General features: G+C 39.6%; 1 protein-coding gene across 6 annotated transcripts in view; it reads left to right on the forward strand.

The window, feature by feature from the left end:
- ABI1 (abl interactor 1) overlaps positions 1-27128 on the forward strand; it is a 145879-nt gene extending 118751 nt beyond the window's left edge. The window contains exons 4-11 of one of the 6 annotated variants that reach the window (XM_032786209.2): positions 2889-2989; positions 6442-6582; positions 9766-9866; positions 10957-11040; positions 12874-13050; positions 16772-16858; positions 22459-22644; positions 25333-27128. In XM_032786209.2, the coding sequence (XP_032642100.1) occupies positions 2889-2989; positions 6442-6582; positions 9766-9866; positions 10957-11040; positions 12874-13050; positions 16772-16858; positions 22459-22644; positions 25333-25508 (1053 nt within the window). In that variant the 3' untranslated portion in view covers positions 25509-27128. The remainder of the gene's footprint in view (positions 1-2888; positions 2990-6441; positions 6583-9765; positions 9867-10956; positions 11041-12873; positions 13051-16771; positions 16859-22458; positions 22645-25332) is intronic. The other 5 variants (XM_075062274.1, XM_032786212.2, XM_075062275.1 and 2 more) reach the window with 5 other exon arrangements.
- The last annotated feature ends 103 nt before the right edge of the window (positions 27129-27231 follow it).

Here is a 27231-nt window from a genome sequence, read left to right on the forward strand (position 1 = left end):
CCTGGGCGTCCTTCCTGGAGTCTTCCTCCTTTTCCCTGATGAGAAAAAAGCTCTGTTCCACCCTAGGCCGCCTTATCTTTCCCTAACAAGCCTAATTAAGCCACATGATTCACAAGTCACATGACCTGACCGCTTCTCACTCCCTAGGGAAGTGAGCTAGTTGTTTCCTGGGTAAGCTGGGTCCATCATCCCTTTAAAGAGGCCAGCCACCCTATAACAATGTCAGAAAACCCTCTTGGTTACTGACATATCGAAGGGTGGAGTTTAAGGCATAGTGCCAGTGAAAGGCCCAACTCATTTCCTTGATCATTAGACCACAACAGTAAAACCCACATTGAAGCCTCCAGTGGGCTGAGTTCCTTAGCAGTGGCCTTGTTCTGTGATCATTCTTGTATCCCATGTTTAAAATAGAATCTGGGGACTGGCTGACAGGCAAAAAAACCTCTTAATGAAATTTCTTCTAAAGCTGCTTGTGGCGAGTTGAGGTAATAGTCCTAACCTGGAAACACCCACCCCATGACACAGAACACACACTACATGTCTAATTACTTAGCTTCCAGGACTCTGGCCTCTCTTGGTTCTCTTACCTCTCTAATTTCTCCTTCAGCACGATCTTCAGAGATTCCCCTTTGACTTTCTGTGGGGGTTCTACATGGGTCTCCCTTTCTCTTCTCCCTTTATACTTTATCTATGGGTAATATTATCCCCAAACACAAATTCAACTACCATCTCTGTCCTGACTCATAGAGCTACCTGTCTCCTTCTGTCCAAACTAATTTTGGCCTGTCTCTGAGATCTCATGAAAGTCCATCTGTCAGCTCAAGTTCAACATAGGCAAGACAGAGCTCTTCATTTCCCTCCACTTCATTTCTTTATTGCTGTTGCCAGCTCCACCATCCTACGTAACATTCGGGCCTGTAACCTGGGCGTCATTTTTGACTCAGACCTCTTTCCATGTCCTCATGTCCAGGCTATGCCAGTTCTTTCTGTATCATATTTTTTAAGATGTGGCCTTTCCTATTCATCATCACTGCTAAGTCTCATGCCCAGGTTCTCATCTCACATGTCGATTACTGCAACATCCTTTTCTCTGGCCTTGACAAATGTAACTTTGTCATGCTTGTATCTATTCAGAGTGCTGCTGGAAAGATTGTTCTCCTTGCCCGCCACTATGACCGTTTTAGGTTCTGTTTAAACCCTCCATTGGCTTCCCTTTTTGTATCCTATCAAACATAATACGCTTGTCTTCATTTTCAAGGCCCTTCGTGGCTTATCCCCGCTCGACATTTCAATATTGAATGAGAGATCTAAAACTGATGCCCCCAACTGGCCAAGGATGACCCCTCAATCATTAATTAAAAAAAAAAATACATTGTGTTTTTGTTTTCTGATTTTTTTTTTTTTTTAAGCCTTTAGGATAACATGAAGTCACATTTTTATGCTTTCCTTTGCAACCATGAGGGCTAGAAACGTGCTATTCTTTTTAAATGAAAACAGAGATCATCTGACTCCAAAAGTCAGAACCTTAAGATAAATGCTAGTTATTTTGATGCTGGCAATAAAATCATGAGACCTGGCACTACTGCATTACTGACCTGGGTTGGATTTCAAGCAGCAGCCTAGAGGGGTGAAAGGCTCTGCTGCATATCCAGTCTGAGAATTCCCTTCATTCTTTAGTGTTCAGTGCAGCAGGTAGGACTTCTCCATTCTGGGTTCTATTCCCAAAGTACATTCTCTAATGTGTGATAGAGATTGTATAGGGAGTGTATGGTTTTGATATTTTATAACTATACAATTTTCTTGGTCTTGGATTAGTGTCGACCAAACATTTTAAACTGGTGTTAGAAATTTAAGGCTGGCAAGAGGCATGTGTCCCTTTTGCTGGCCATGAGGATAATAAATGTAAGTTTAAGTGTTTCATTTGGAGATGCCTATTAATTGTGATGTTTGTCCTGTGATTGCTTATGAGATCTTTAACAGCATACTTGGGTCGCAATGTAAGTTGTTGTTAGGGAAATGAATTACTGTTTTTAAAAAAAAAAAATAATTGTCCTATCAGTTGTGGTAGATCTGCTATTAATTTCTGCTTTCCCCTTTTTTTTGCCAACGTTAAGTGGCTAAAAGCCAAGGTAAGAAGAATATTTCTCATTTGACCCACAGTGCCTCATTGTATTGATAGTTGAGGCTGCAGAGCCATTAAAACTGAAAGCTAGTACTCTCCTATACTTCTCTCTGCTTTTCCTAGGTTATTTAGGTTAAATAAGCTCTACTTCAGTGCAGATTTGCAACATTTAGCCTGGATGTGTTAATATATCAGTGATATATTGACATTTGCATTTATACATAGATATATTAATTTCTCTAACACATGTAGCGCTTTGCTCTGATTTGGTAGATGCCTTGATCCTATTGACTTACATTTTTTTTTTTTTTTTTTTTTTTTTTTTTTTAACAGGAGGTTTCCCAGACAATATACTTGACTGTGCTAGTCAAATAGCTGAGCTAAATTGACTGAGAACTTTCAAATGAAGACTGACAGTTTTGCGGAGTCAGCTTTAATTGTTTGTTTAAAATATTCAGTGGAACTGACACACCAAATTGAATGTGATAGTAATTTAAAGAGGGGAAAAGGGGAAGACTTTTGTATAAACTTGTCATCTGCTTAATTTTCAGATGTACTTCAGCTGTAAAATGACAGTTAAAAACAATATGAAACTTAACGTTTAGGGTTTGTTTCCTTTTCCTGTTGTCTTCTCTAGTGTGTGGATAAAACCAGCTGTTCAATAGCTGTCTGGGAATCCTCACTTCCTATTCTTACATTAAAAAATAACTCCCAATAGTAGAGGCATTTGAGTATAAAAATAAAATCATGTTTCCCCTCATTTCAGCATGGAAATAACCAGCCTGCAAGAACTGGCACCTTGTCAAGGACAAATCCACCTACACAAAAACCACCAAGTCCTCCTATGTCAGGCCGGGGAACTCTGGGGTAAGAATGAGACTTTCATCCAGCCTCTGTGAGAGAATTCTAATTGTGCAGATATCAATATTACCTGGATAAGTGAGTATGTGAAGGCTCTGAGTACCCTCTGGGCTCTTGTGAGTTATACATATCACCTTTCCTTACAAAAAACTTGAAATGTTCTGATTTTTTTTTAAATGAAGCCCCTTTGAGGGAGTATCTTTTCATGACAGTATTTTTATATTACAGATTGAAGTGGCCGAGGTTTGTTTTCATTTCTGATAGTAATCAGGCAGAAATATTATTGCATATTTAATACAAATGAATTTTGATTAAGGTTCTCGTTTAAACTAACAAAGCAAAAATTTCAGTGTTAATCTTATTTTGTTGCTAACTCACTCCTGATTCCTTGTCAGAGGAGAGTTGTGAAAATGCATTCCATGCTTTGTGCAGTATTTAAGGAAAGTGTGTGTGGAGAGAAGTTAAGGATGTACTGGCAACACTAACTCTCATTTGTTTGCTCATTTGAGTGAAAATTTTAATTCTTAATTGAGGGAACTGCACCCCCCAACACAACCACTTTCTACTTCAGCTTCTGTTTCGCTGCTGTTTGACCCCCGTACATCAACAATTATTATGAAATGGATTGAAATGGTGGTACTTGAAAACACTGAGCATATAGAGTGCGATTCTGTTTGGACTATTGCGTGAGGCCTTTTGGTTGAGATCTTAAACGGAAACTTCTGTCTATGGATGTTGCTGTTCACTGTCACCTGAATCTTTGCCTTTTAACGTGTGGGGTACGGTGGCTGGAACGTGAGCACTGGTGGGCTGGCACAGATTTAGTAGCTATGGATGAGTTAATTTTCGAAGTTGGGGAGCTGAGTAATGGTGGGATTGGTTACAAGGCAGCTCACAGTGGGGATCAAGAGAGCCAAGGAAGAAAAGTGGGGGGAACTACAGCCCTCTTTTAAAGAGGTATTGCAGGGCTCTAGAAGCGATGAAGGCTTTAATCCTGATGCAACACTTCAATGCTGCACTGTCACTGTTTATATATCAAAATGTAATAATGTACTATGTTCAGTTTAAACAAAAACAAACTCTAGGGTTGGTTTGTTTGCTTGGAGTGGGTTAAGGAATGAGAATCTTGACCCACTGTTGATTAATATTGCATAGGCTCCAGTTATCTGCTTGATTGATACCATCCCACCAGAGAGTGTGCTGTATTTCAGCTGTGGGTGAAGTGAAGTGTGCTGGGATCCTTCAGGAAACAGTGGATAGAGATCATGGGTGAAATCATGGATACTGAGGGGAAGAGATTGGCTGGGGGAACAACCAAAATACACAGCAAGGATTACATCTTTTACGTCTACCTCTCTTTTTGAGTGTTGTGTGCTCTCTTATCTTTTGGCATCAAAGTGCATGCATCTAGAATATTTTCTGCTACTTTACTTCAAGCATGCAAAAATATTGCCAGAAACCACAAAGATTGCTTCTCTTTCTTTCTTTCCATTTGAAAACTGTTGATAGAAATTTAAAACCAACACAACACAATATGCAGTTTTAGGAGTGTAACAGAGCATGTTAGCAGCACACTTAAAAGTAGGCACTGCCACCTGGCCAGTTGCTGGGGCATGTCCTTTTTTTAAGGCAAAGGAATTCTGGGAAATGTAGTTGGGATGGGGGGAAGAGGGGAGTCCAAAGATCAAGTAACAAAGAAGCAACCAGGTGATTGTGGGAGGGATCTATAAAGAGGAGCATGAGCTCAGTATAACAGAGACCTAGAGGGAGCAGGAGGTCTAGGAGAGCTAGGAAACAGCTTCTCCCAGGCAGAGTAGGAAAAGCCTAGAAGAAGTTGGACCAAGTAGAAAAAGCCTCGCAGGAAGAAGTGAAGCAAGGGTGTGATGGAAAATATACAGCCACTGCCTGCTTAGGAGCCCTAAATTAGAATAGCAGGAGAGCTTGAGATCCTTTGCAGTTCCACCTGAAGGTGATGGGTATTAACACCACATTTAAAAAAAAAAGGAATGACTGAGCTCTGTGAAAGGAACTACTGAGAGAAAATGTTCAGAGCCTTGAGAGCAGTGGAAAGACTACTTGCTTAATTGGATTCTGTCCATTAGCCAAGTCAACTCCCAGGAACTAGAGTAGGGGGAATTATATATGCAGATTATATAAGAGAGTCCTAATAAACACAGCTATAGAAACGTAGGCTTCTCCATTTCCTCCCCACATTTTGTTCAGAAGTGCAATACCCATTCTATTTTCTTTAAATTGTGAGGTTATTCCTATTGGAAGCCTGTGTAAAACTTCAGTGAAGTCCTTTTTACTTTGTAGTTTCAATCATATTTGTGTTCTAGTTATAAGAGATTAAGATGCACACACTTCTTTCATTTTCTGATGATCGATTGATCTTTCTGGCACAACAAAAGCCCAAAGGCAGCTCATATTTTAAAACTTTCTCTCGTTCTGTGTATGATAGAAAGTCACTGATTCACAAATCCCAAAATTAATACAAACAACTGGGCTATTGTTTATCAGGAATGGTTTTAGTAACAGTGAGGTTTAGTGCTCCTGAGACACTTTTGTAAGAATTCTAAGTGTAATACAGTGTATTCACTAGGATGATATAAAGTAACTTAATTAAAACTAACTACAGCAGATTACTGACTATATCATTTTTTGTGATGCATTTGCTTTGCTTTGCTTTATTTGTGTCTTGCTTACCTACTACCGCACCAAATTCAGAACCTTGCAATGGGCCCCCTAATAATTAGTAAGGTTCTACTATATTGCCAAGTCATTGATTTAATATAATGTATTTTTAAGTGGTAATCTAACAAGAAGCAGCACAAATGATGTTTATAGTCTCCCATTTCCTCCCCATCTGTGAGCTCCCTCAGAAAAGGGAACAGGGACTCCGAACATGGTCCTGGTGTGAGAATGTGAATACATTTAGCAAAAAGTAGTTTTTAGGACATTTGTACCTCCCTCAGAATGTTCTATGTAAACATTCTTACCTACTGTTGAAGAGCACTACTGTAATAGATAAGTGTGCATTGCATAACATGTGCATACAATTGTTTGTAATCTGAACAGAGCTTTGTGGCGATGTGTTTAATGTTTTTGTTTTTAAATTAGCTTTTAGCTTAAAGAAACATACAGCTTGGCCTTAACTGTATGAAAGCATTTTCAAAATATTTTTTTTCAGTAGGTTTTATTTCATATATTACCTAGACACTGAAATTTCCCTTTTAACCTTTTAAAATATAATTTTGTCCTGGAAGGTCACCTAAAATTAGTATCTTGAATATGTTGAGAATGAAACACCTATTTAATGTGCCGCTTTCAGAGATGGTTTCTATATAGTAATGTTGGGTCACTGTGCAGTGATCTTAAGTGAAGGTTTAGGAAAACAAATGGTTTCATTACTTTAATTAAAGCTTTTTCTCTCCTCCATCCCATTTTCATTTGACTAGACGAAATACTCCTTACAAAACCTTGGAACCAGTTAAACCTCCAACTGTTCCTAATGATTACATGACCAGTCCTGCCAGACTTGGAAGCCAGCACAGTCCAGGAAGAACAGCTTCCTTAAACCAGAGACCAAGAACACACAGGTAGAGTACATTGCTTCTAATTCTGTAATTGTGTCTTGACCAGCATGCTGACACTCACCAGCATTTCAGGAAAGCTTTGTCTGGCTTCTTCTAAGGTAGATGGAGAAGACAGATGTAGTTTAAATACCTTAGATTCTTCTTTATACATGGTGCTGTCTGGCTTTGGTACTTCTAGATCTGTTAACTTTTTAGTAGCATCTGTATCAGTTTTTCAAATTTAATTCCACAGAAGCTTTGTTTGTTTGTTTTATAAATACGTACACACACAGAGCTTTGAATGCACAACTTATTCTCTTCTATTGTTTTTTGCCTCATCAGAGTAGGCAAAATTTCAGAAATTATAGGAGTGAATAGGGAGATGGAATATCTGTCAGACTATATAACTTTAGGCTGGGATAGATGTACAGGTAAGTGCTTTCGCTGCTGCTAATTGTATAGGGAAGCCGTTCCTGATTAGAAAATACTTTAGTGAAGTTTGCGTGTCAGAAGTGTGGTTTGCTTTTATTGTTCAGAGAAAAATTCTGCTTGTGACATGGTAGATTGACAGTATTGGAAGCTAAAATTTATCCACGGAACCAGTTCAGCAGTGCCAGTCAGCTTCCACATACTGAGGCACGTTGGCAGCACAGTACTTTCTCTGGGGAGATCATCTCTTGAGATGAGAGAGTAGTGCTGTCTCTATACCTATTGACTACTTGCCCTTTAAATCTGTTTGTTGAGGCTTCAATACAATCTCTGGTCAAACTGCAAGAAATAAATTGACAATGGGTACCTGAATACAGACAGGATTTAGACAGTAGTTTATTGTCCCAAGAATAGATATGATGTGATTGGTGCGAGTCATTAAAACAATCTTATATTTAAATGTTTAATAGCATAATGACAGTTCTGGGGTCAAGGAGTCCTTATGGATTTTGGGAAAACATGTTAACTTCATCTTTGAGCAGCTTGCTGTCAGTTGAACAATATTGTCAGATTAAGGTATTTTATAAACCAGGATGCAATCTGTTTAATTGGCAGCCATAAACTCTCCCTTTTTTGTCTGACAAGATCTTCTTTGTAGACTGCAGTTAGTCTTCAGCATACAGAACACTAATATTGAAGGAATTATCTTGGCTCCCAGTTCAGATCACTGATTTTCTCTCTTTAAAGTTATTGTCTTCAGATATTTTTTGAATGTGCCCGACTCCTTGCTAGCAATTTATATATGGTTGCACAGAAATGGTAAATTAAAGTGCACTGAGTGATGCTATATTTTTATTAGGATGGATATGTAGAAATAGCTTTTTAGTTACACCACGGCTGTTTAATTCTCTGAAACTTTTCGTAAATACAAGCCTTGGCTTGGCTAAAGGCATGTTTATTTAATTTGTCCCCTAGTTTCCATTGGGTTGAAAAGTATGTAATAATTTTTTCATGCAGACATCTTGGAGGTCATCAAAATTACTGTATGGCTTCTTCATAAATCGCATTCTCTCTCAGTGGCTAGGCTAGTTGCAGTAGAATTGTTAATGATTCAAAATAACCTTGAACACAAGTATTCATTTAGCAAAAGGAGATTTCTTCAGTATATAGCACACATCACTGGAATTACAAGTAGTTTATGCTTGAACCCGTTTCACACCCAATTTATCGTTACAGTAATTCCTCACTTGAAGTCGTCCTGGTTACGTTGTTACATTGCTGATCAATTATGGAACATGCTCGTTTAAAGTTGCGCAGTGCTCCCTTATAATGTTTGGCAGTTGCCTGCTTTGTTCACTGTGAGTTGTTGGAGCTAGCCGGTGGCTTGGAACTAGGGTGGACTGGCAGCCCCCCATGAGCTCCCCGCTTCCCTAAGTTCCCTGTGCAGCAGCCGCCTAGCAGGCTAACAATTGCCAGCAGTTCAGCTGTCCCTCCCCCCACTGCCATGTGCTGCTCCTGCCCTCTGCCTTGGAGCTGCTCCCCGGAGCCTCCTGCTTGCTGTGGAGGAGAGAAGGGAAGAAGGGGGCTAATGTCAGAGTGTCCTCCTGCTCCTGCCCCCTGCGTATCCCTTCTCTATATTGAGCATGGAGGAGACATAACAGGGCTCAGGACCAAGAAAGCTGGCCGCAGCTGCTGTTTCAACTTCCTGATCTCTTTAAAGGCAATGTACTTAGAGTGTGGTGTCAGCATACTTAAAGGGGCAATGCACATCTCTCTCTCTCTCTCTCTCTCCCCCTCCTCCCCCCGGCCTACACACAGGATGTGTGTTTCTATCTCTGTCTCCATGCTGTCCTCCCCTCCCTCCATTTGTGCTGCCTTGTAAAGTGTGAGGTTACATTAACAATGTGTTAACCCTTGAGGGCTCAGCCGAGTGCTAGTTCATCATTTAGCAGTAAGGCATTCCCTGGGAAATATCCCACCCTCTGACTTCACCACCTCAACCAAGCTTCACAATCATCATTGCCGTGTACAGTATTAAATTGTTTATTTAAAACTTATACTATGTCAATAAAATATAGATTGGAAAAAAAATTCCTTGGAACCTAACCCCATCATTTACGTTAGTTCTCATGGAGAAATTGGATTTGCTTAACATCGTTTCGCTTAGTCGCATTTTTCAGGAACATAAGTACACCATAAAGTGAGGAGTCACTGTACTTAATTTAAGGTGCCTGGAACCATTACAGTATTCACATTGGATTGAAGTATCAGAGGGGAAGCCGTGTTAGTCTGGATCTGCAAAAGCAGCAGAGAATCCTGTGGCACCTTATAGACTAACAGATGTTTTGGAGCATGAGCTTTTGTGGGTGAATACTCACTTTGTCAGATTCATGTCAAGCTCATGCTCCAAAACGTCTGTTAGTCTATAAGGTGCCACAGGATTCTCTGCTGCTTTTACATTGGATTGACAGCTGTTAGATCTCATATAGTTGCTTACATTTGTAGTTTATAAGTAAGTAAAAGCCATGGATGCATAAAAAGTGGTTAACAGCTTAGCTAATGATACCTGTATCTACTAGAGTTTTAATACATTTTGATTTAATGATCTGAGGGTGGTAAGTAATAGGGGTTTCAGGAACAGTCAGTCTACAGGTTTTTTTCTCACTTTTATGTAATTGAGCTAATTTATTTGGTCACTGTTCAGATAAGTGATATGAACGTTGGAGAGGCTGTATGAAAAGCAGTGCTGACATGTCTTCTCCCCTTCCTCCCCTTTAGTGGTAGTAGTGGAGGAAGTGGCAGTCGAGAGAACAGTGGAAGCAGCAGTATTGGCATTCCCATTGCCGTGCCTACACCTTCACCACCAACTGTTGGGCCAGGTATTTGAGATTCTTTTTATACCTAATACTGCAATGTGGCTCATTCAGACGTTTTCTCATAAATGTCAAGGTAGCCTTGAAGTTCTCATACCTTCCCTTTTGAAGAGGTTGGAAGAGAATTGCTCCCAAAACAAACAAAATGCCAAAAAAAAGGGTCAGCTGCAGTTTTTTTCATTACATTGTAACATGATTTAAAAAAAAATCAGGAGTGTCTTTTCTTTTTAAGATATAAGAAGCAGGTGGAATCCATACTTTCAAACTCATGTTGATGAGTAGACATTTCTAGATGTTCTGAGAAGAAGGAAACAACCATTCTGTATGCATATGATCAGAATTGTGTTTTGAAATAGTCTATTGATTTTTATCGCTTACCATTTAGAACATTTTTGTTTACAATTTTAAACAAACTTCTTCCTTCAATTAAGCCACTAAAGGAGATTTGAAAGAGAGCCTAGGAATAAACAAACACCATCAATAGTGAAATTCAACAACATCCACCAGTGTGATTTAAAACCAAAGTGAATCGTAGTGTGACAATCATTTTAAAGCTTATCGCACAGCATCGAAAGCACACGCCTCTACCATTTGAGTTGAACTCTTTTAGCGATTAGGCTGTTGCAGTCAAGAGGTAAGACAGTAAAGGAAGACATGACCACTGGCCTAGTGAATGTGTGTCACATAGGCATGGTAAGCTATTTTGAACAAAACACTGACCATCCAAGTTAGTCTCATAAACTAGAGTGGTGGTATTCACAAGTCCAGATTTTTACTCTGATGTGGAACTTTACTGTTGTATCTTGTCCCTTTGTTTACAAATGTTCACTTCTTACAAAGTCTTGAGGCCCACCCTGTGTTCTTGGCCTGCATAGGGATCAGTATACATAAATCTTACAAAGCACCCTAGTAAAACTGATAGGTACTCCCTTCAGGAGAAGAGGTGTGCAATTGTAGAACCCTTTGCAGGATCGAGGCCTGTGTGTATAATGTTGAACATTTTCTTGTACTGTAAAGTCTCTATGTTCCTGTTGTCTTTTTTAAAATGTAGCTCTTTTGCCATTAGCCTAACTGGCAATATGAACTATTTTATTAGCACAAATTTCTGTTCCTCCTCCTCTTCCTGGAGTCCCACCAGCACCACCACTGCCACCACCTCTCCCGATGGGCAGTACGATAGGTGAGACCTGTGTCAGCACTGGCGTGATTGCAGTTATTTGACATAATCATAAACTCCTCCTAATGGATTTATAGAAGCAGTTTGCCTGCTGGTATAATCATCAATGTTAGTTTGTGTGTTTTTTTTTTTTAACAAATCTAATCCCAACTAATTTCCTGTGGTGAAAGCCTCTGAAGGTAAATAAATAAAATATGGGAGAAGTATATTAGTTGCTTTGAATCCTAATATTCCCGCTAAATCTAAAATCCAATTAACAATGTGAGTTCAGATTGAGTGTAGTCCTTGTTCATGCGTTCTTGTGGTTAGGGTGGGGTGGGGGGAACAAGAAGTTCACCAATAAAGTACACTGGTTTGAAAACAGTAGTGGGTAAAGTGGAGAGGGTGCATACAGGGATTTCTCTTCTGAACTGATTATGAAGGAAAATATAAAAGGAAAAGCAGAAATGTCTGGCTCAGTGGCTTGGGTACAAGTCTGTGATCCTTCATGGAGATACAAAACTAGGAGGCTTCAGGAGTTCTCCTGCATGTGCAAACAGAAGATACAAGTGACTTGCTTCCTGGTAGATTTGGGTGGGATGGTGAAGGAAATCAGTTGTCATTGCTCTTTGGCATTTTGAAGCACCTTGGATTCACAAGCATTCAAGTCATTATTAAAGGCCCTGTCAGTTTGTCTTTTCAAGCTGCGCAGCGAATGCCATGCATAGCTGTTAGTGAGGGGTTTTGAGAGCATTACCTTAGAGAACTTTTAGTTCACCATTCCAGCCAAGGACAATTGTCAGAATTCATTGTCTTACCACAAAACTAACTTGAGGCTTTGACCCATATAATCCTTGTACACTTTCTCTTCACTGAAGTAAGTGAAAGTGACATTGAATAGTGTTATATTAGTCTGTCAACTTCAGAATGTACTGTGTGTGTTTACATCTATATGCATGTAGTAATATTTTACTCCGATACTGTTACTACATTTGGAATCTGAAAAGAACTTGTACATTGTCAAAAAGAGTTCAAGCAACACAAGACGCTCATCAGTTTGCATATTGTGACATTCTGACTTGTGACACACACGAAATAGCAAAAATGAAAAAAGATGAACTGTGTTTCATTACTAATCTGCAATATTGAGAATGCTGCAGGCCAGATGTGAGGCAGGTAGGAATTGGTGTTCATCTCACAGAAGAATGCTGAAATATCTTGTGTTGACTACTCTAGTTTGTTAATGCAAGTTCCTTATATGGAAGCACAGTTGTTAAACAGTAGAAATTTGAAATGTGGAAAGTGTCTTATCACTCTGATTTTTAAGCTTGATTGAGCACCCAGTTTAAAAACTTTGTTCTGGTGGTGGTGATGTCCTATTCTCCCCCTATTTTTCTTAACCTACAAATATGCTCTTTTTCGTTGGCTAGATTGAAGACATCTGTTTCAGAATGCAAAAATGTTTGCTTTCAAGAAGATATGCAGTCTTCTCAATGTGCTTCTTTCTTTTTGTTTAACAGGTAGCGCAACAACAAAAATTCAGTTAAATTAGGAAACAAGCTAATCCAACGTTCTGTATAAGTGGGTTAAAATAGCTACAACATTTCAGAAAACATAAATGATGAATCTTTTTATGAATGTTTATGTATTTTATATGGTAGATAGCACAGGACTGGTATAACAAGATGTTTCGTTTTTTGTTTTGTTAATATCTCGCTGCTGACCTCAAGGTTCTGTGGAGTGTTGGTTTCAAGTATTCACCATGTTCTGGGTCTTTTTTTCTGTTTTCTGCATTCTTTCCTAAGTAATACTTGGCTTAAGGCTTCTTGTTGGTTCCTTTTGGCTACTGCTTTTCAGCTGCTCCTGGTTCAGCTCCTGGTTCCCAGTATGGCACAATGACCAGGCAAATTTCACGACACAACTCTACCACTTCTTCAGCATCTTCTAGTGGATACAGACGGAATCCCTCTGTGACTGCCCCATTTTCTGCTCAACCTCATGTTAATGGCGGGCCTCTCTATTCTCAAAACTCAAGTAAGCCTCTGAGCTTTGCCGTTATGCAGCAATCATAGAATGTTTTGAGATGAATGATTTCAAGTATGATTTCTCTGTGATAGGCAACAATCAGAATCCAAATACTGTTTGGTTTTCTCCCTCTACTTGAGAAAAACAGCAAAAAGGTATACTTTGCCTCCTTTCAATTATACACAACACTTTTTCCCTAGAAAGTGATCAAGCATTTAATGTAATGGGTAACACCAGGCTTACCTAATTAATTATAAGCAAATGTTAGTTAGCATTTCAGGTGTGCTGGGTGTACTTTTGTGCACACACTCCAAAATTATAAGCTCTTCTGAAGGGAGAACTAATTTGGTAGGACCTGGAATATTGGCTGTAGAGAGAGCTATTGTTTAAAACTGGACCATGAATATTTCAAATACATTGTGAATGTTCCTTTTCTATTAAAAATTTAAATGATGAGAAGAATTGTTGGCTATCACTGTTGTTAAATGTCTTACTGTCTGAGACCACAGGATAAAATAGCTGAAAATCATGTTCCTTGGATAGCATTAATATTACCTGCTTTCCTCTCATTTCATGTAATAAATAAGCACAGTATTAAGGGATTTCTCCAGTACTTGAGTTCCCTTTAGGCCTTTCACAGCACTAACTGTAATAGCATGACTTAAAGAACTGATTAGGGGACAGAAATATATCGTCAGTGTTATTTTAAATGGTTTAAAATGTTAGCGTAGTCATTACTAAATCCCCTGTTATGTTTAAAATCTGTAATAAGACGGGAATTATGAAAAGACTGATGTGGAATGAAGCAGAAAAACCTGTGGCTGTACAGTTAGCATACCCCTGCACTCACACGTCTAGTGGAGTCACCTAGCCAGCAGAGCAAGAGCACAGATGCCCATACTACACCTTTCCCATCCCGAGGCTCCCAGCTGTAGAAGTTCACTGCTCACCCTGGCTCTGCCTTCCAAATGTACAGGTTCTCCCCTCCCTCCCGCTCATCCCAAGCACCCTGTCTTCCAAATTCCTTGCCTGAACTCCTGCCTCTCTGGGGTCCTTCTTCCAGAGTCTGTCACTCTCCACCTCCCCCTGAGTCTGTGGTCGGGGAGCAGGACAGGGATGATTTGGTCTCTTCTCTGCAGCAAGCTCGTCCCCTTCCGTGGCCTGTCAAGCTGGCCACCTCCTGCTCCGCACTGGGATGGGGGAAGCAGGCAGCAGCAGAGATGAGCCCGTTCCAGAGACCAGCATGCCACCTGCTCAACAGGGTGCTGCAAAGCAGGACTTCCTCTCTGAGTAGCTGATTGGTTAGCTGAGTGAAGTGGGGGAAGCGCTGACTGCTGAGCATTGCCAAACTTAAGCAGATTTGGTCTGTGCCTCTCTGCTGCCTCCCTCCCTCCACTCCAGGTGAGGGCCTGAAACTTGGGTAGCAAACCAGTGTTCCCCTTGCCCCCTACTCGCAGCTAAATTATGCCCATCAAATTACGGTCATGCACACACAACCCCAAAATGGATTAGTAGTACCCTACTGCTTGTCTCATATAGTTTCAAAGATACCTTTCTGCTAGCTGCAACTTTTGCTACATCATCTCTGATATTTTTGCGCTGCAGTTGCAAGAGAATTGAAGAATATCTTGGTGCTGCTCGAGCATTATGTATATGATGTATGGAAAAACATTTAGATTAAGAACTTGCCCACTGATCTAGAGTTCCTTTTCAATGAAAAACAATTTTATATACCTAGAAGGCTCCTGAGATGGTCAACATATTTATTTAAACTAATATTTACCTTCCTCTTCTCCCCCTGGCCCCTCAGACAGTCAGTCCCCTTCATTTTCTTCACACACTTCGCTGCAAAAATAATTCGTTGCAACTCAGAGAAACTGTTCATTTTCAATAGTGGTGTTCAGATGTCAAAACTAGATTTAATTTCTAAAATGGCTGAATTGCCTCAAATGTTATGTAACTGATTTTATTACTGAAAATTTAGATTCTGAATACAATTTCTTTGTTCAAATGCAAGAATAATCCCTTAATTTGGCTTGCATACAGTGCTTCAAAACATTGATTTTCATATTTTTTTAAAGGTATTGTGATGGGCATATTTTTTCACTTGAAACTCTTTTCATCCACTTGCAAAATGGGTGATTTTGACATTGTTGACTTGACAAAACATCCAGTTTTTCCTGTTTCCACTAGATTACACTTCCATGTTTGCAAACAGTAATTTTTTTCTCTGAAACGTTTACTTCAGTTTTGTAAACAAATCTGCTTTCTTTTCCCCCTTTCACACCTCTACATTTATAAATTATATGGGGGAAATGGTTTGGGAATGAACTAAATACTGCCTTTATTCAGCAAACAATGTTAATTACACCTTTGTTTTAAAACTGTGGCTTGCTCAGAAGAATAGAACCTCTTTCAATTTTACCATTCCAATCAAATTACTCTGCTGAATTCACACCTCACAATGTTTTCATCTATAGTTAAATGTAAAAATTTTAAAACTGAAAAAAAGGCTTAATTTGTTAAATGAATTGGTCTATTTTTATTCTCTTGGGGAGATGTTACACCAGAACAGATCTTTGGCAGTCTCAACAGAGTTCAGGGCTTAAATGTTAATGGAGCTGAACTACTATCCCCTTCCAGCATGAGTCTGACACACTTTGGTCAGTCAGTGCAGGGGAGCTTGTGTTGCTACTTACTGCCTGTGCTATTATATACGTGCTTTATAAAGAGAGGACTTCAGTTTCTAGGCAGTCAGTTCTGTGCCTTTTTAAGGAACACTGACTGTACATACACACTTATAAAGAACACTAAAGTCTTTGCTCAATAAAATGAATGGATCAACAGAATACAGTTCAGAGGATGTGCACTCATACATTTCAACTAATTGGATGAGAGTTCTGTGTGTGCATGGGAGGGCCATTTGTACCATTGGAACCTACACCAGCCTTCAGATTGCTTGGTGGTTCATATTTATAGAAGGCTTTTAAAAAATTGAAAACAAAATTTTATGCTGCTGGAAACCAATTTACAAGCTATTGTGCGTTTCAGTCAATGGGAGAGCAGGTCTTTCTTGTAAACCAATAAAAATACAATAGATCCACAGTAGCATAGTAAATAGTGAAACACTTAAGTGTCTGTCTGAGATAAAATAATCATTTTAATAATCATTCAGTATGAAATAATTTATAATAGCTGACGCTGCAGGATTGTCTGCTCCTATAAACAAATCTTTGCTTTGCCTCAAATTTATTTTATATATTCACCATATGTGTCTGCTGTTATGTAACAGCAAGAGACCACTATATCCTCTGAACCCTTGTATATCCCATTAATATTTCTCTTTAAAGATAATCACAGAATTTTGGAATAGTCTTTTTTTTTAACATTGAGAATAAAGTAGTTCTGTTTTGTGCAGTTTCTAGGTGCTACTGTAATACAAAGAATGTATCTCATGAGTGAAATCCATTGTTCTCATGTCCTCCAAACTATGAACATTCAGACTGGACTTTGCCTCTTAGATAAATATATTTTTCTTGAGTCACTAATTGGCTAGACATGAATTCAGCTTTAGCTTTGCTTTTGGGAAAACAAACTTGAAGATGGTTGTTCTATGTGTGTTTTTGTTCTTTGCATACTTTGTTTTGTGGTCCTCGTTACTGACAGCTGCTCTTGTTTCCTTTTTTCCTTTATCTGTTTGACTTCCCCAATATGGGCTCTGTTGCTCCAGTTTCTATTGCTCCACCCCCTCCCCCTATGCCTCAATTGACTCCACAGATACCTCTCACAGGCTTCGTGGCCAGGGTGCAGGAAAACAGTAAGTTTGGACAAGCTGAGTTGTCAAAGAGTAGAGCCTGTTTTCTTCTAGCATGCATGGCTGGCAAGTCAGACTCTATTTTGTTTCCTTTTCAGAAGCTAATACCATCTTGCATTCTAGTGCCACTATGCTATTGGAGCTGAAGGGCACACTCTTCAATTTTTTATAACATGTGCATGATTATTACTGACCCATTTAAGGTTTAAGCTACAAATTTATGATAGAAATAAAAATGTGAAATATGTGGCATCTGCTCAGTGTGGATGTAGAAATATATAGTATATTAATTTAGTGTTGCATCCTCCTGCCTATCACTAGTGATGATTAGCTTGGATTAGAAAGGATTACATAACCTGTTAAAATATGCACCTGTGTAATTGTTAACTTATAAATTGTAGCAGTTTAGAAAGTTGGGTAGTCAAACAAAAGGAAAGGTGTGGTTTTACTATCTAATGCAAATAGAAGGAGCTTGGAGTTTGCCTCAGTTCTTCCCTTTTGCTCCTGTTTTCTGCAAGTGAAAACATTCACTAGAATCTGGACATCTTCTGGAAAATTGAGCAATGATAGTAACAAAGGATCTGATCCTGAGAGGTGCAAAGTGCCTGCAATTTCCTATTAACAGTGGATGCTCAGCATGTCTTGGGGGAGTCTTCAGGGTACTGCTCCTGCGAGGAGCTGACACCTTACAGGGTGCTGAGCACCCATAAGAACACTTGAGCAGTCAAGTTTTCATCTTCGCCTTGGGGGTATTGTGCACTTCTCAGAATCGGGGCCAAGACAAGGGGCCCAGATGTGACAGTGAGGAGCACGCTATAAACCTTTTGTAAAATAAAATAAAATAGCATGGCACAAGTTTGCATTTAAAAACCTTTTCAAACTCCTTCTCTGTTATAGTGGGCTAGCAATTGCTAGAGATCAAGGTTACAAAATGTTAGAACCCCATTTTTACACATTTAATTCTTCAGAAAGTCATTAGCCTTTTGGACTGAAATTTTCCATGCTTATAGTCCTCCTGAAGGTGAATCCTCTCCACCTAAAAACAACCAAACTTATGTGTGTATAGCCAAAGGGAGAGAATCGGAGATCACTTTTTAATAGGTCTGTGGCAAAAATGACTAAAGTTTGAGGCCTGGGAAGGGTGAACTTTCCCATCAAAACTTTATTCAATCAAAATCCATTTAAAAAAAAAAGTGAATTGCATTTGAAAACTGGGTAGTGAGCATCCAGAGTGGAAAATGGAGTTCTAGGCAGTGATGTAAAGTGGTGCAAAGACTGCACTTTACAAAACTGGGTTTAAGAGTGTTTTGTCCAACTGCTGGGTTTTCACTTACCCACTCCCCAACAAACCCCATTAACAGTATGGCGTGAAGGCCACAGAGCAACATGGATAGGCTGGACTTCCATGGCATGAGAGGTTCCCGTCCTTACAGATCCGAAGTACTTGGAAAGTTGCTTCCTCTGTGGACTCCTAAACCCTTCTTCTGTGGCCCCTGAAAGAAATTCCATAAGACCTATTCTTTTTTCCTGCGCCCTGTACTCCGACTGTGGGTATCTTCATAGAGGATTTTATTCAGATTTCCTAATATCTGTTACACAGACGCTGCTGATACAATACAAGTAGGTGTGCTGCTGCTTTTTTTTGACAAGGTTGGGTTATAGCAATCCCCACCGCTATCTCCACCTAAACAATAGCAGCAGCACAGGTGAGGAAGTCACCATGCCCTTACATTGTATACACCCAAGACAGGGTTTGAATTTGAAAACTGGATTTGAAACCATTTAAATGTTAATACTGAGAACAGGCAATTTCTGCCCTTCCTCCTCTCCCATTTTATTTTTAAAAAGAAAAATAAATGCAACAGAACAAAGTTAATGCCATGTTACAGTTGCCCAGTTAAAAGCAGTGAAGAAATGTAAAGGTTAAATTTCCAAGAACAGGGTTAACTCTGCTTAGTAGGACATATATAGTACTTTGTTCCCATTTCTCCCGTTAAATTTGAAGTTGAATTTGTATGTTTTAGGAGAAACATTTAAAACAGACTTGTGTGCTGCAGCCAAATCGGTGTATCTGTTGGCACTTTGTTCTTTTTAAATAAGCAACCTTATCGTTGAATTAACATACTTCTGTAGTTAATAAGATGAGGCATTTTTACTGGTTGGAACAGGACAAGAATTGATGAGCATGATTAAATAAAACAAAATCCAAAATGCTCAGAGAGATGGAAATTGTGGGAGATTTTCAATCTGAATTGAAAATATATTTGTGAAATGTGTGCCCAAGATACTGTATGAAACAGATCCAATTCCTATATTGTTTCATTTATTTGTGTGCATGTTTCTATGTCAAGTGAATTGGGTCAATAAACTATGCCTACTATCAAGTCATTTCACTGTGCAGACAATGACACCTGCAAGATATTACTCTCTTATAGAATAAAATGTTTAGTTGGGCAAAGGATTTTGGAAACAGTCCAATTCATGAGAGTAGCATAAGTGGGGGTTTGTCTGGGAGAAGAATCACTAATGACTTGGAGGTGAGGAGTAAAAAGGTCTTTTAAAAAAAAAATAAAAATCTTAATTTCTGGTACCATCACACACATCCAAAGCTTCACTCATGATCACCATGTTGTCCCTCCCTGTCCTTTATTTGCTTGTTACTATTAGCATATTACACTCTAAATGTAGGGCTGTAAAACTCTGTAGTTGAGCCATAACATCTTGGAGCTGTGGTTCCACCAGATCTGTCCTAAGTTAAGCAAGGTCAGAATGGGATGGTACTAGGACTGGAGGCCTCCAGAGAACGTTAGTGATGTTGGCAATTCAGTCGGTGGCACTGATCCAGTGCTCCCAGAACAGTGCAGTGGGACGCGATGCAGCTAGTGGTGCTATAAGGTGAAATTTCAAAACAAGATCCAGACACTTGTATGGAATTATTAGTTTTTTTGTGCTAACTCTGGTGTTCTGCTCAGGTCGTGGCCCACCAATTTTATTGCTCCTAACTAAATTATTTTTATAGGAGATGCCAAATATATGGCACATGGGCTGAATCTGGTCAGTGGGGCACTTGCTTCTGGCCCCAATGCTCATGAAAGGGATTTGTCCCACAGCTGCTTAGATGCAGCTTGTTCACATGATCTGGAAGGAAATTTGAGTGGGAGGAGGGAGCTCGTACAAGACTGGGCACAGGTTCCATCACTGAGCTACTCAGTCAAGGCTCAGAGCAGAGGCTTTCCATCCTCTTTCTCTCTGTGCTGCTGCTACCGAGCATGCTGGGGTCAGAACGTCATCTGGACACAGTGTTTTTCATTTTGTTTTGTCCTAAACTGTCATATAGATTGTTGTGCATTGTTAAATAGCTGTCCTACTCCTCCACAGAGGGGACTGCACATGTTGATTTGGTTGGATACAAACAGATCTTTGGCCTCTGTCCTGGTTGGCAGGATGATCAATAGCAGGGAGTGAATGAGGAAAGTGTAATGAAATGTTTCATGTTGCAGTGGGAAGGTGGAGGGGCTAAAGTGAGGTGCTTGACATAGGAGAGAAGTTGGGGGATGTCTGTTGCCCATATACAGAGGTTAAGATTTAATATGTTATGGCATTTCCCATGAATGGGGAAGACAGATTTCCAGCCTTTATTTGCTGGCTGGAGGACAGCCTGCAAGCCCGTGTTTAGAAAAAATGGTTACTCACCTTCTCCTAACTGTTCTTCGAGATGTGGTGTTCATGTCCATTCCAATCAGGTGTGCATGCACCATGTGCAGTTGTTGGAAAGCTCTCCTTTATCAGCTCCCGTCAGGTCAGCTGTGGAGCCCCTTGGAGTGGCGCCTTCATGGTGCTTAATATACGACCCTGCTGACCTGGCCCCTCCTCAGTTCCTTCTTACCGCCAGTGACGGTTGTTGAACTGCTGATGCTTGCTTAGCAAGCACTTCTTTTAGCATTCTTTTATATAGTTGTCTTAGGGGGAGGAATAGCTCAGTGATTTGAGCATTGGCCTGCTAAACCCAGGGCTGTGAGTTCAGTCCTTGAGGGGGCCACTTAGGGATCTAGGGCAAAAATTGGTCCTGCTAGTGAAGGCAGGGGGCTGGACTCAGTGACCTTTCAAGGCCCCTTCCAGTTCTAGGAGATTGGTATATCTCCAATTATTATTAGTTGTTGTTGTTGTTGTTTGTTAGTGTATATAGTGAGGTTTGGGAACAGGGTTTCCCTAATCCCATCCCCACCCCACCCCACCCTCTTGGGCTCCTAGGCATGCCAAGAGCCCAAGGCTTTTAAACTTGGCATAGGCTTCCTGCAGGTTTCGCAAACGAGAAATCCCCACGACTCATGTCTGGGGGAGGTGCACCAGATAGAAATGTGCAAGATCTGCAGGGCTTTCTGCCCCCAGAATTAGAGAATGAGATTTGATTGAAGCAGTTGCTCATAGAATCCGCCCTTCATCCCCAGTCTGCTGCAGACTGCCAGGACCTGACACTGAGTGTGTTTGTACTGAGTGCCCTGGCATCAGTACGTGACACAGTGCCGAGGAGGGACTCGAGTCCTAAGAGACCCTTGGCACCGGTGTGCTGTGACACCACAGGATGCACAGACAATCTGGTACCGCTCGCATTCACCGTGCCAAAAATGCTGCTGGGCACTCCCTGGTGCAGAGAACAGTGGGACCTGCAGGAATGTGTGGATATCAGAGGCTTGAGGGAAGAAGTCTGTGGCCTGTATGGCAAAGGTTCTCTAGGAGGGTAGGGAGAGCTGCTGTATGGTTCTTGACTGATATTTTTCCTTTCTGAATATTGGTGATGACTAATTGGAGATAGATGGGTTTGAACAATAATTTGAGCTTCCTGTTTTTCCTTTCTCCCTATCCCAAAGCCACTAGTAATTGTGCTAATGTGGGACTCTGTTTAGAGAGAGGAAATTTTGAATTATGCATTTAATTCCTCATGTATCTCCCCTGAGAGCAGTGGCTGCCTATCCTCCATTTGCATTAATTTACTAATTGAATCCAGGGCTTGTGCTTATGGACTATCCTGCAAGATAAGGGTCTGTATAAAGCTTTGCCTCCGAGTGTGTAGTATTCTGTTTTCTCTTACCTGGTCAAATCTGATATACTAATGACTTCCCTCCCTTCTTGTCCTACACCAGATTTTGTAAAAAGATGATTCTCAAAGTAAGACAGAAGCAAATAAATTAGGTCTCAGAATAACAGAAATAAAGTATATACAAAATGCATTAACACAATCTGCAAAACCACGTCAAACCACTGATTCATCATGGTGCCCAATTACCTCCTGGTTCTGAGGATGCCTGTCATCCCCTTGCACATGTGTATATTGCATCTAGAAACTTGTCATACATGGAGATGAGGCAAAAATCCTTTCTATCTGCTGGCAATCAGCTTATGCCCCCTGGAGCATGTGCTTTGACTTGAGTAGCATTTATACATAGATTTGACCACTAATAACATAGTTATTTTGTAGCTTTAACATGTAAAGCGTGTTTCTAAGCAGTGCATGGTATTGTAGTGCATGCTCTGGCTTTCTCTACAACGCACAGCCTAAGGTTTACTTTACTGTTTCTGATGCAAATCTTCAAACGTTTTTTTAGTTGCTGATAGTCCAACTCCTCCTCCACCACCACCTCCAGATGAGATGCCTATGTTTGATGATTCTCCTCCTCCCCCTCCCCCTCCCCCTGTGGATTATGAGGATGAGGAAGCTGCAGTAGTGCAGTACAGTGATCCGTATGCAGATGGAGATCCTGCTTGGGCCCCTAAAAATTATATTGAGAAAGGTAAGAGTTCAATCCATAGATGGACATGGTAGCAATGCATAACTGCAATTTAACTTGTAGGCTCTGATGAAAGGAAACCAAAATCTCTCTGCTCAGTCCAAATTTATAACCATTCTTTCCTAACTTCTCAGTGGCTGTGCCTAGTGTAACAAATCAAGTCCTTGATACACTCCAGCACTCTGGAAGGAAGTGGATAAGTAATCCATCATTACAATGAATAGCTGTAAATTGGATTTAATTCATCTTGTTTGTTAAACAATTAGACCAGCAATGGCTGTGTCAACCCTGCTGGATATCTATCCAGAAATAACTTCACTGAAAGACCAGGAGGGCCAAAAAGCCTGATTTGTGGGATTTTCCCGTTGTTGAATAAATGAGGTAACCAGTTGGCTTATGTTAGCTTTTTAATGGTAAAATATAGTGGTTTTGTTTGAGAAATGTCTTGAGTATTTTAAATCCTATTTGCATATGAATGAGATAAGGAGTTCCATAAGACTGGTAATATTTGTTTCTGCAAATAACCAACATGCCAATTTCCTAGCTGTAAGGTCAATCCATGCTAAGAAAATAACCAGTTTGTGACAACTCCTGCCAGCAACAAGTTTCCTGTGACCTGGTGTTTAAAATGATTTGGCTGCTACTGTAGAGAGGGGAATGTTTCACACTTAGGGGAAATGTGATAGTGATCGATTGGAGTTTGGAGTATGTTTTCTTCCCTGTAACAGTTAAACTATTATGTTCTATCTTTATTAGTTGCTAAACTGTTTTCAGCACAAGTTTATAGACATTTGAGTGATGCCAACATAGGTTCATTTTACCAATGTGCCCAGACCGTAAGTCCCTTCTCCAGATATCTGCCACATGTACATTCTTGGAACTGACTAAGGAGCCTGAAACTGATCAATGCTACCACTGTAATTACTGGAGAGTTTTTCTTTTGCCCGTCCTCTGCCCCCAACATAAATCCATCTTTCATCCATGAACATACATTAAGGTTGAAATGTCAAGCACCCAACACTTATGAAATGTCAGAATTAAGGCTGCTTGTGTAAGACTAATTTGGCCCTCTTGTGCACATGGGTTGTCTTCATTTACATAATCAGCATGCTATTTTTTTCCATAGGATCCCTGCGTGTACAGGATGAAATGTGCTTACTGAATCATTACTACTTCCATATTTTGATGCTAATCATTCAATGTGGGGCCCCAGGCTTCATTTGCTGTGCACCCTCCAAACCCTGAACTGAATACAGAATTGTTCATTTTCCTCAGTGGCTTCTCTTTCGTGCTCACATCTTCATTCTTGACAAACAGTTAATTTTGTCTTTCTCACCTGGGAGACGGTGGTATTCTCTCCATTTTATACAGGGTGAAATGAGGCACAATGATTAAAGCAAGAAGTGTCCACTAACTTTAGGTGCATAATTTGAAAAGCCTTGGGCCTTATTTTTCAGAGTCCTTAGCATTTTATGTTCTGAACACAGCTCCCATTGACTTCAGCTGCAGTTGAGTGCTCAGCACTTCCATAAATCCAACACTAGCATCAAGTTTAAGCATCTAGAAAATGAGGAACACAGTGGCCACTTGTCAAAACTTTGATTTATGCGACTTTCCTAACATCACATAGTGATAGAAGAAATTTAATTCTCCAGAGCAGCATTCAACAAGCTTAACCACCAGAGCCTTCCTCTCTTTGATGCAGTTCCTTTCCTCGTGCTACATACCTTCCAACTTTCACAACAGTTGAGACAGGGGCCCTACAGCCTCTTTCACTAAACAATGCTGATTTATTACCAGAGCACAGTTCAGCCTGTGCCTGGAAGATCTTATGGAAAAATATAGTATGTGGTCATGTGTTTAAAAACTATCCAAATGTAAATTGGGGGCCAATTTAAAGTTGTATAGGGAACCTCAATTCTGGATTTTCCAATTCTTGAGTGATTGCAACCTTAATTTATTTTGGAGCTAAAAATCTCCTATTTTAAAATGGGGAAAAAAATGAAAAAATTAATCTTGGAACAAAATTCACCAGCACAGGAGTAATCTGCAAGCTTGGAATCTTTAGATCCACAGCACTCTTCTATGCCATTTACAATAAATAGAAGATATGCCTTTTAACAGCTTCCATTTGGATCTGATTTCTTTAGGATTTTCGCTAAAAGCTGCACTACATAAACATGGCCAGCATTTAGTGAATAGCTAATTTTATCCTGCTACAAAATTTATATAAATAGTACCTTAACAGACGTGTATTTCAGGTTCTATCTGCGGTGACAACAGTGTTGTGGCTGCAAGGCTAACAACTTACTTTAAAAAACAAAACAAAAACTCAGTGAATTGGATTCTGTTCCTTTTCATGCACCTCTGCAACATTTTCTACATTCCAATCAATTACATCTGTGCAAGCCAAAAGTTTGTTTAAGGGTCTAATGCGGCCCGTACACCTTCTTTACTGGTGGTGATAAGAGGAAAATTTATCTTGACTCTCCAGATTTCATGTTGGGGGGGGGGGGGGTTGGAGGATGACTATTTGTAAACTGAGCACATTAGATACAGGAATCAGTGAGACCAACCCTGAAAACCCTGAGATGTCCTTAGTCACTTAAATATGAGACCTGCACTTTAAAATGCTGTGTATTGCATAATAGTACGTGCCAAACTAATTTGTCTGACTCTTTTCATCCCTAGTTGTTGCTATATATGACTACACGAAGGACAAGGATGATGAGCTGTCATTTATGGAAGGTGCAATCATTTATGTGATAAAGAAGAATGATGATGGGTGGTATGAAGGAGTTTGCAATCGAGTGACTGGCCTGTTCCCTGGGAATTATGTTGAATCAATCATGCACTATGCTGATTAGAATCTTGGCTTTTCAAGTTGGGTCTTGTATTCAATCATACCATGATTATTTACAAGTGGTAACTAAAGGTTAACAATTGTCTTAATATACTTTTAAAAAAAATCTGCCCATCTTTTCAGGCCATACTGTTTTAATGGTATGATTGAAGAATGTCCAGCTCCATAAGCATAAATCTTTGGAGACAGTTTGTCTTACCTGATAGAAATTTGTAACACAAGTAACTGTCTTATTATTGCTCATGCTTATTTACTTATGCATTGTTAATTTTATGACCAGCCTAAATATTCTTGGGAAGTAGGGTATAATATTTAATGAACCATGATTCAGATTGTGCCATTACATTTTTCAGTGCAGCATGGTAACTAACATTAAGTTAGATTAACATATTAAAGTATGGGTGAAAAGTTTAATGTCAGTGCTGGTCATATTACTTTTTGTTAGACTCTTGCTCATTCTTGAACTATAATTGTTTAAAGCATGCATACAAACTTATGTACTGAAATATACTTTTTTAAAAATCCAAGATGCTTCCAATTTGTTGTAATCTTTACCTGGAGAACTCACTAAAATCTATTGCAATGAATTGCTTGAGTCTCTACAGTGTCCATGTGAATCAAAAATGGGTGGTTTTATGTATGTGTAATTTGTACCAAGTTTTTTTAAATGAGTCAATTTGCATTACAACTTTTCCATTCATAAATATATGTGGAACCAAAGGTCTTGTCCATTACTTTGTCAGCACTTCTAATTGCTTTTCCAAGTAAGCCAATTTATGATTGTGTTATCACTAGCAACGTACTAAACTAAGGACAAGTGGTGTAGCCTTATTTTTAACATTGACATTAGTGGGCAAATATACCAAACCTGAAAATTATCCACTTATCAAAATGTTCTTTCAAAATTGTGTGTAAAGGGTTCAAGTACTGCTAAAATTAAGTACTTAAAGGATTCTCAGCTGAGTGGTGAACTCACTGTAATTTAATAATTAGTTTGTTTGCTGTAACTGACATTACTAAATACAAACTGTATGCTGGACCAACAGGAGAAATGTTGTATGTTTGAAGCTGATAATACAGCAGTAGGCAGTCAGAGCTGGCAGTCATACAGAGAGGGGGGCAGACATTCACATCCTGTTTATTACTGGAAAGTGACAAATGCACTTTGCGCAATTTCCTGTAATGCAGTGACAAGGCAAAGAGTCAGATGGGATGTTCACTTCAGTTTATACAAAACTGTAGTGCTTTGCTTATCTGAAGTAGAGTATGCAGTATGCTCTGGTATGGTATGTAGTAGGGATTTGTTTTGGACTTTAATACCCCATTAGGACAGCATTTTAAACGTACACTTCTAGAACAGTGCTAAAAGAGTGGGGGTTGGAAGCTTGATTGGTTGCTGCATTTTTTTCTAGTATAAAATTAGAAATATTGGAACTCCTTCCTCCCCAAAATCATTGTAACTTCCAAATGCTTTCTGCTTTAAGTGTTGATATCACCTTCTGAAAAATTAGCAACCAATAATTTACCTGTATTTTCTTTATAAATTGGAAAGTCTTCACTTAATTTGTATATAACTTGTTAAGTTTATGTATAGTCTTTTATAATAAACCGTTCTCCTATATAACGTTTTGGGTACTTGTGAAGTTTCACGCACAGCTGGGAAAGCAATCAAACCATGTTTTTGCAGTAAACCTTAACGTTAACTATTACTGTAAGTGTGAAGTGAT

This window comes from Chelonoidis abingdonii, chromosome 2, assembly GCF_003597395.2.
Source record: "Chelonoidis abingdonii isolate Lonesome George chromosome 2, CheloAbing_2.0, whole genome shotgun sequence".
In the NCBI taxonomy this organism is placed as follows: domain Eukaryota; kingdom Metazoa; phylum Chordata; order Testudines; family Testudinidae; genus Chelonoidis; species Chelonoidis abingdonii.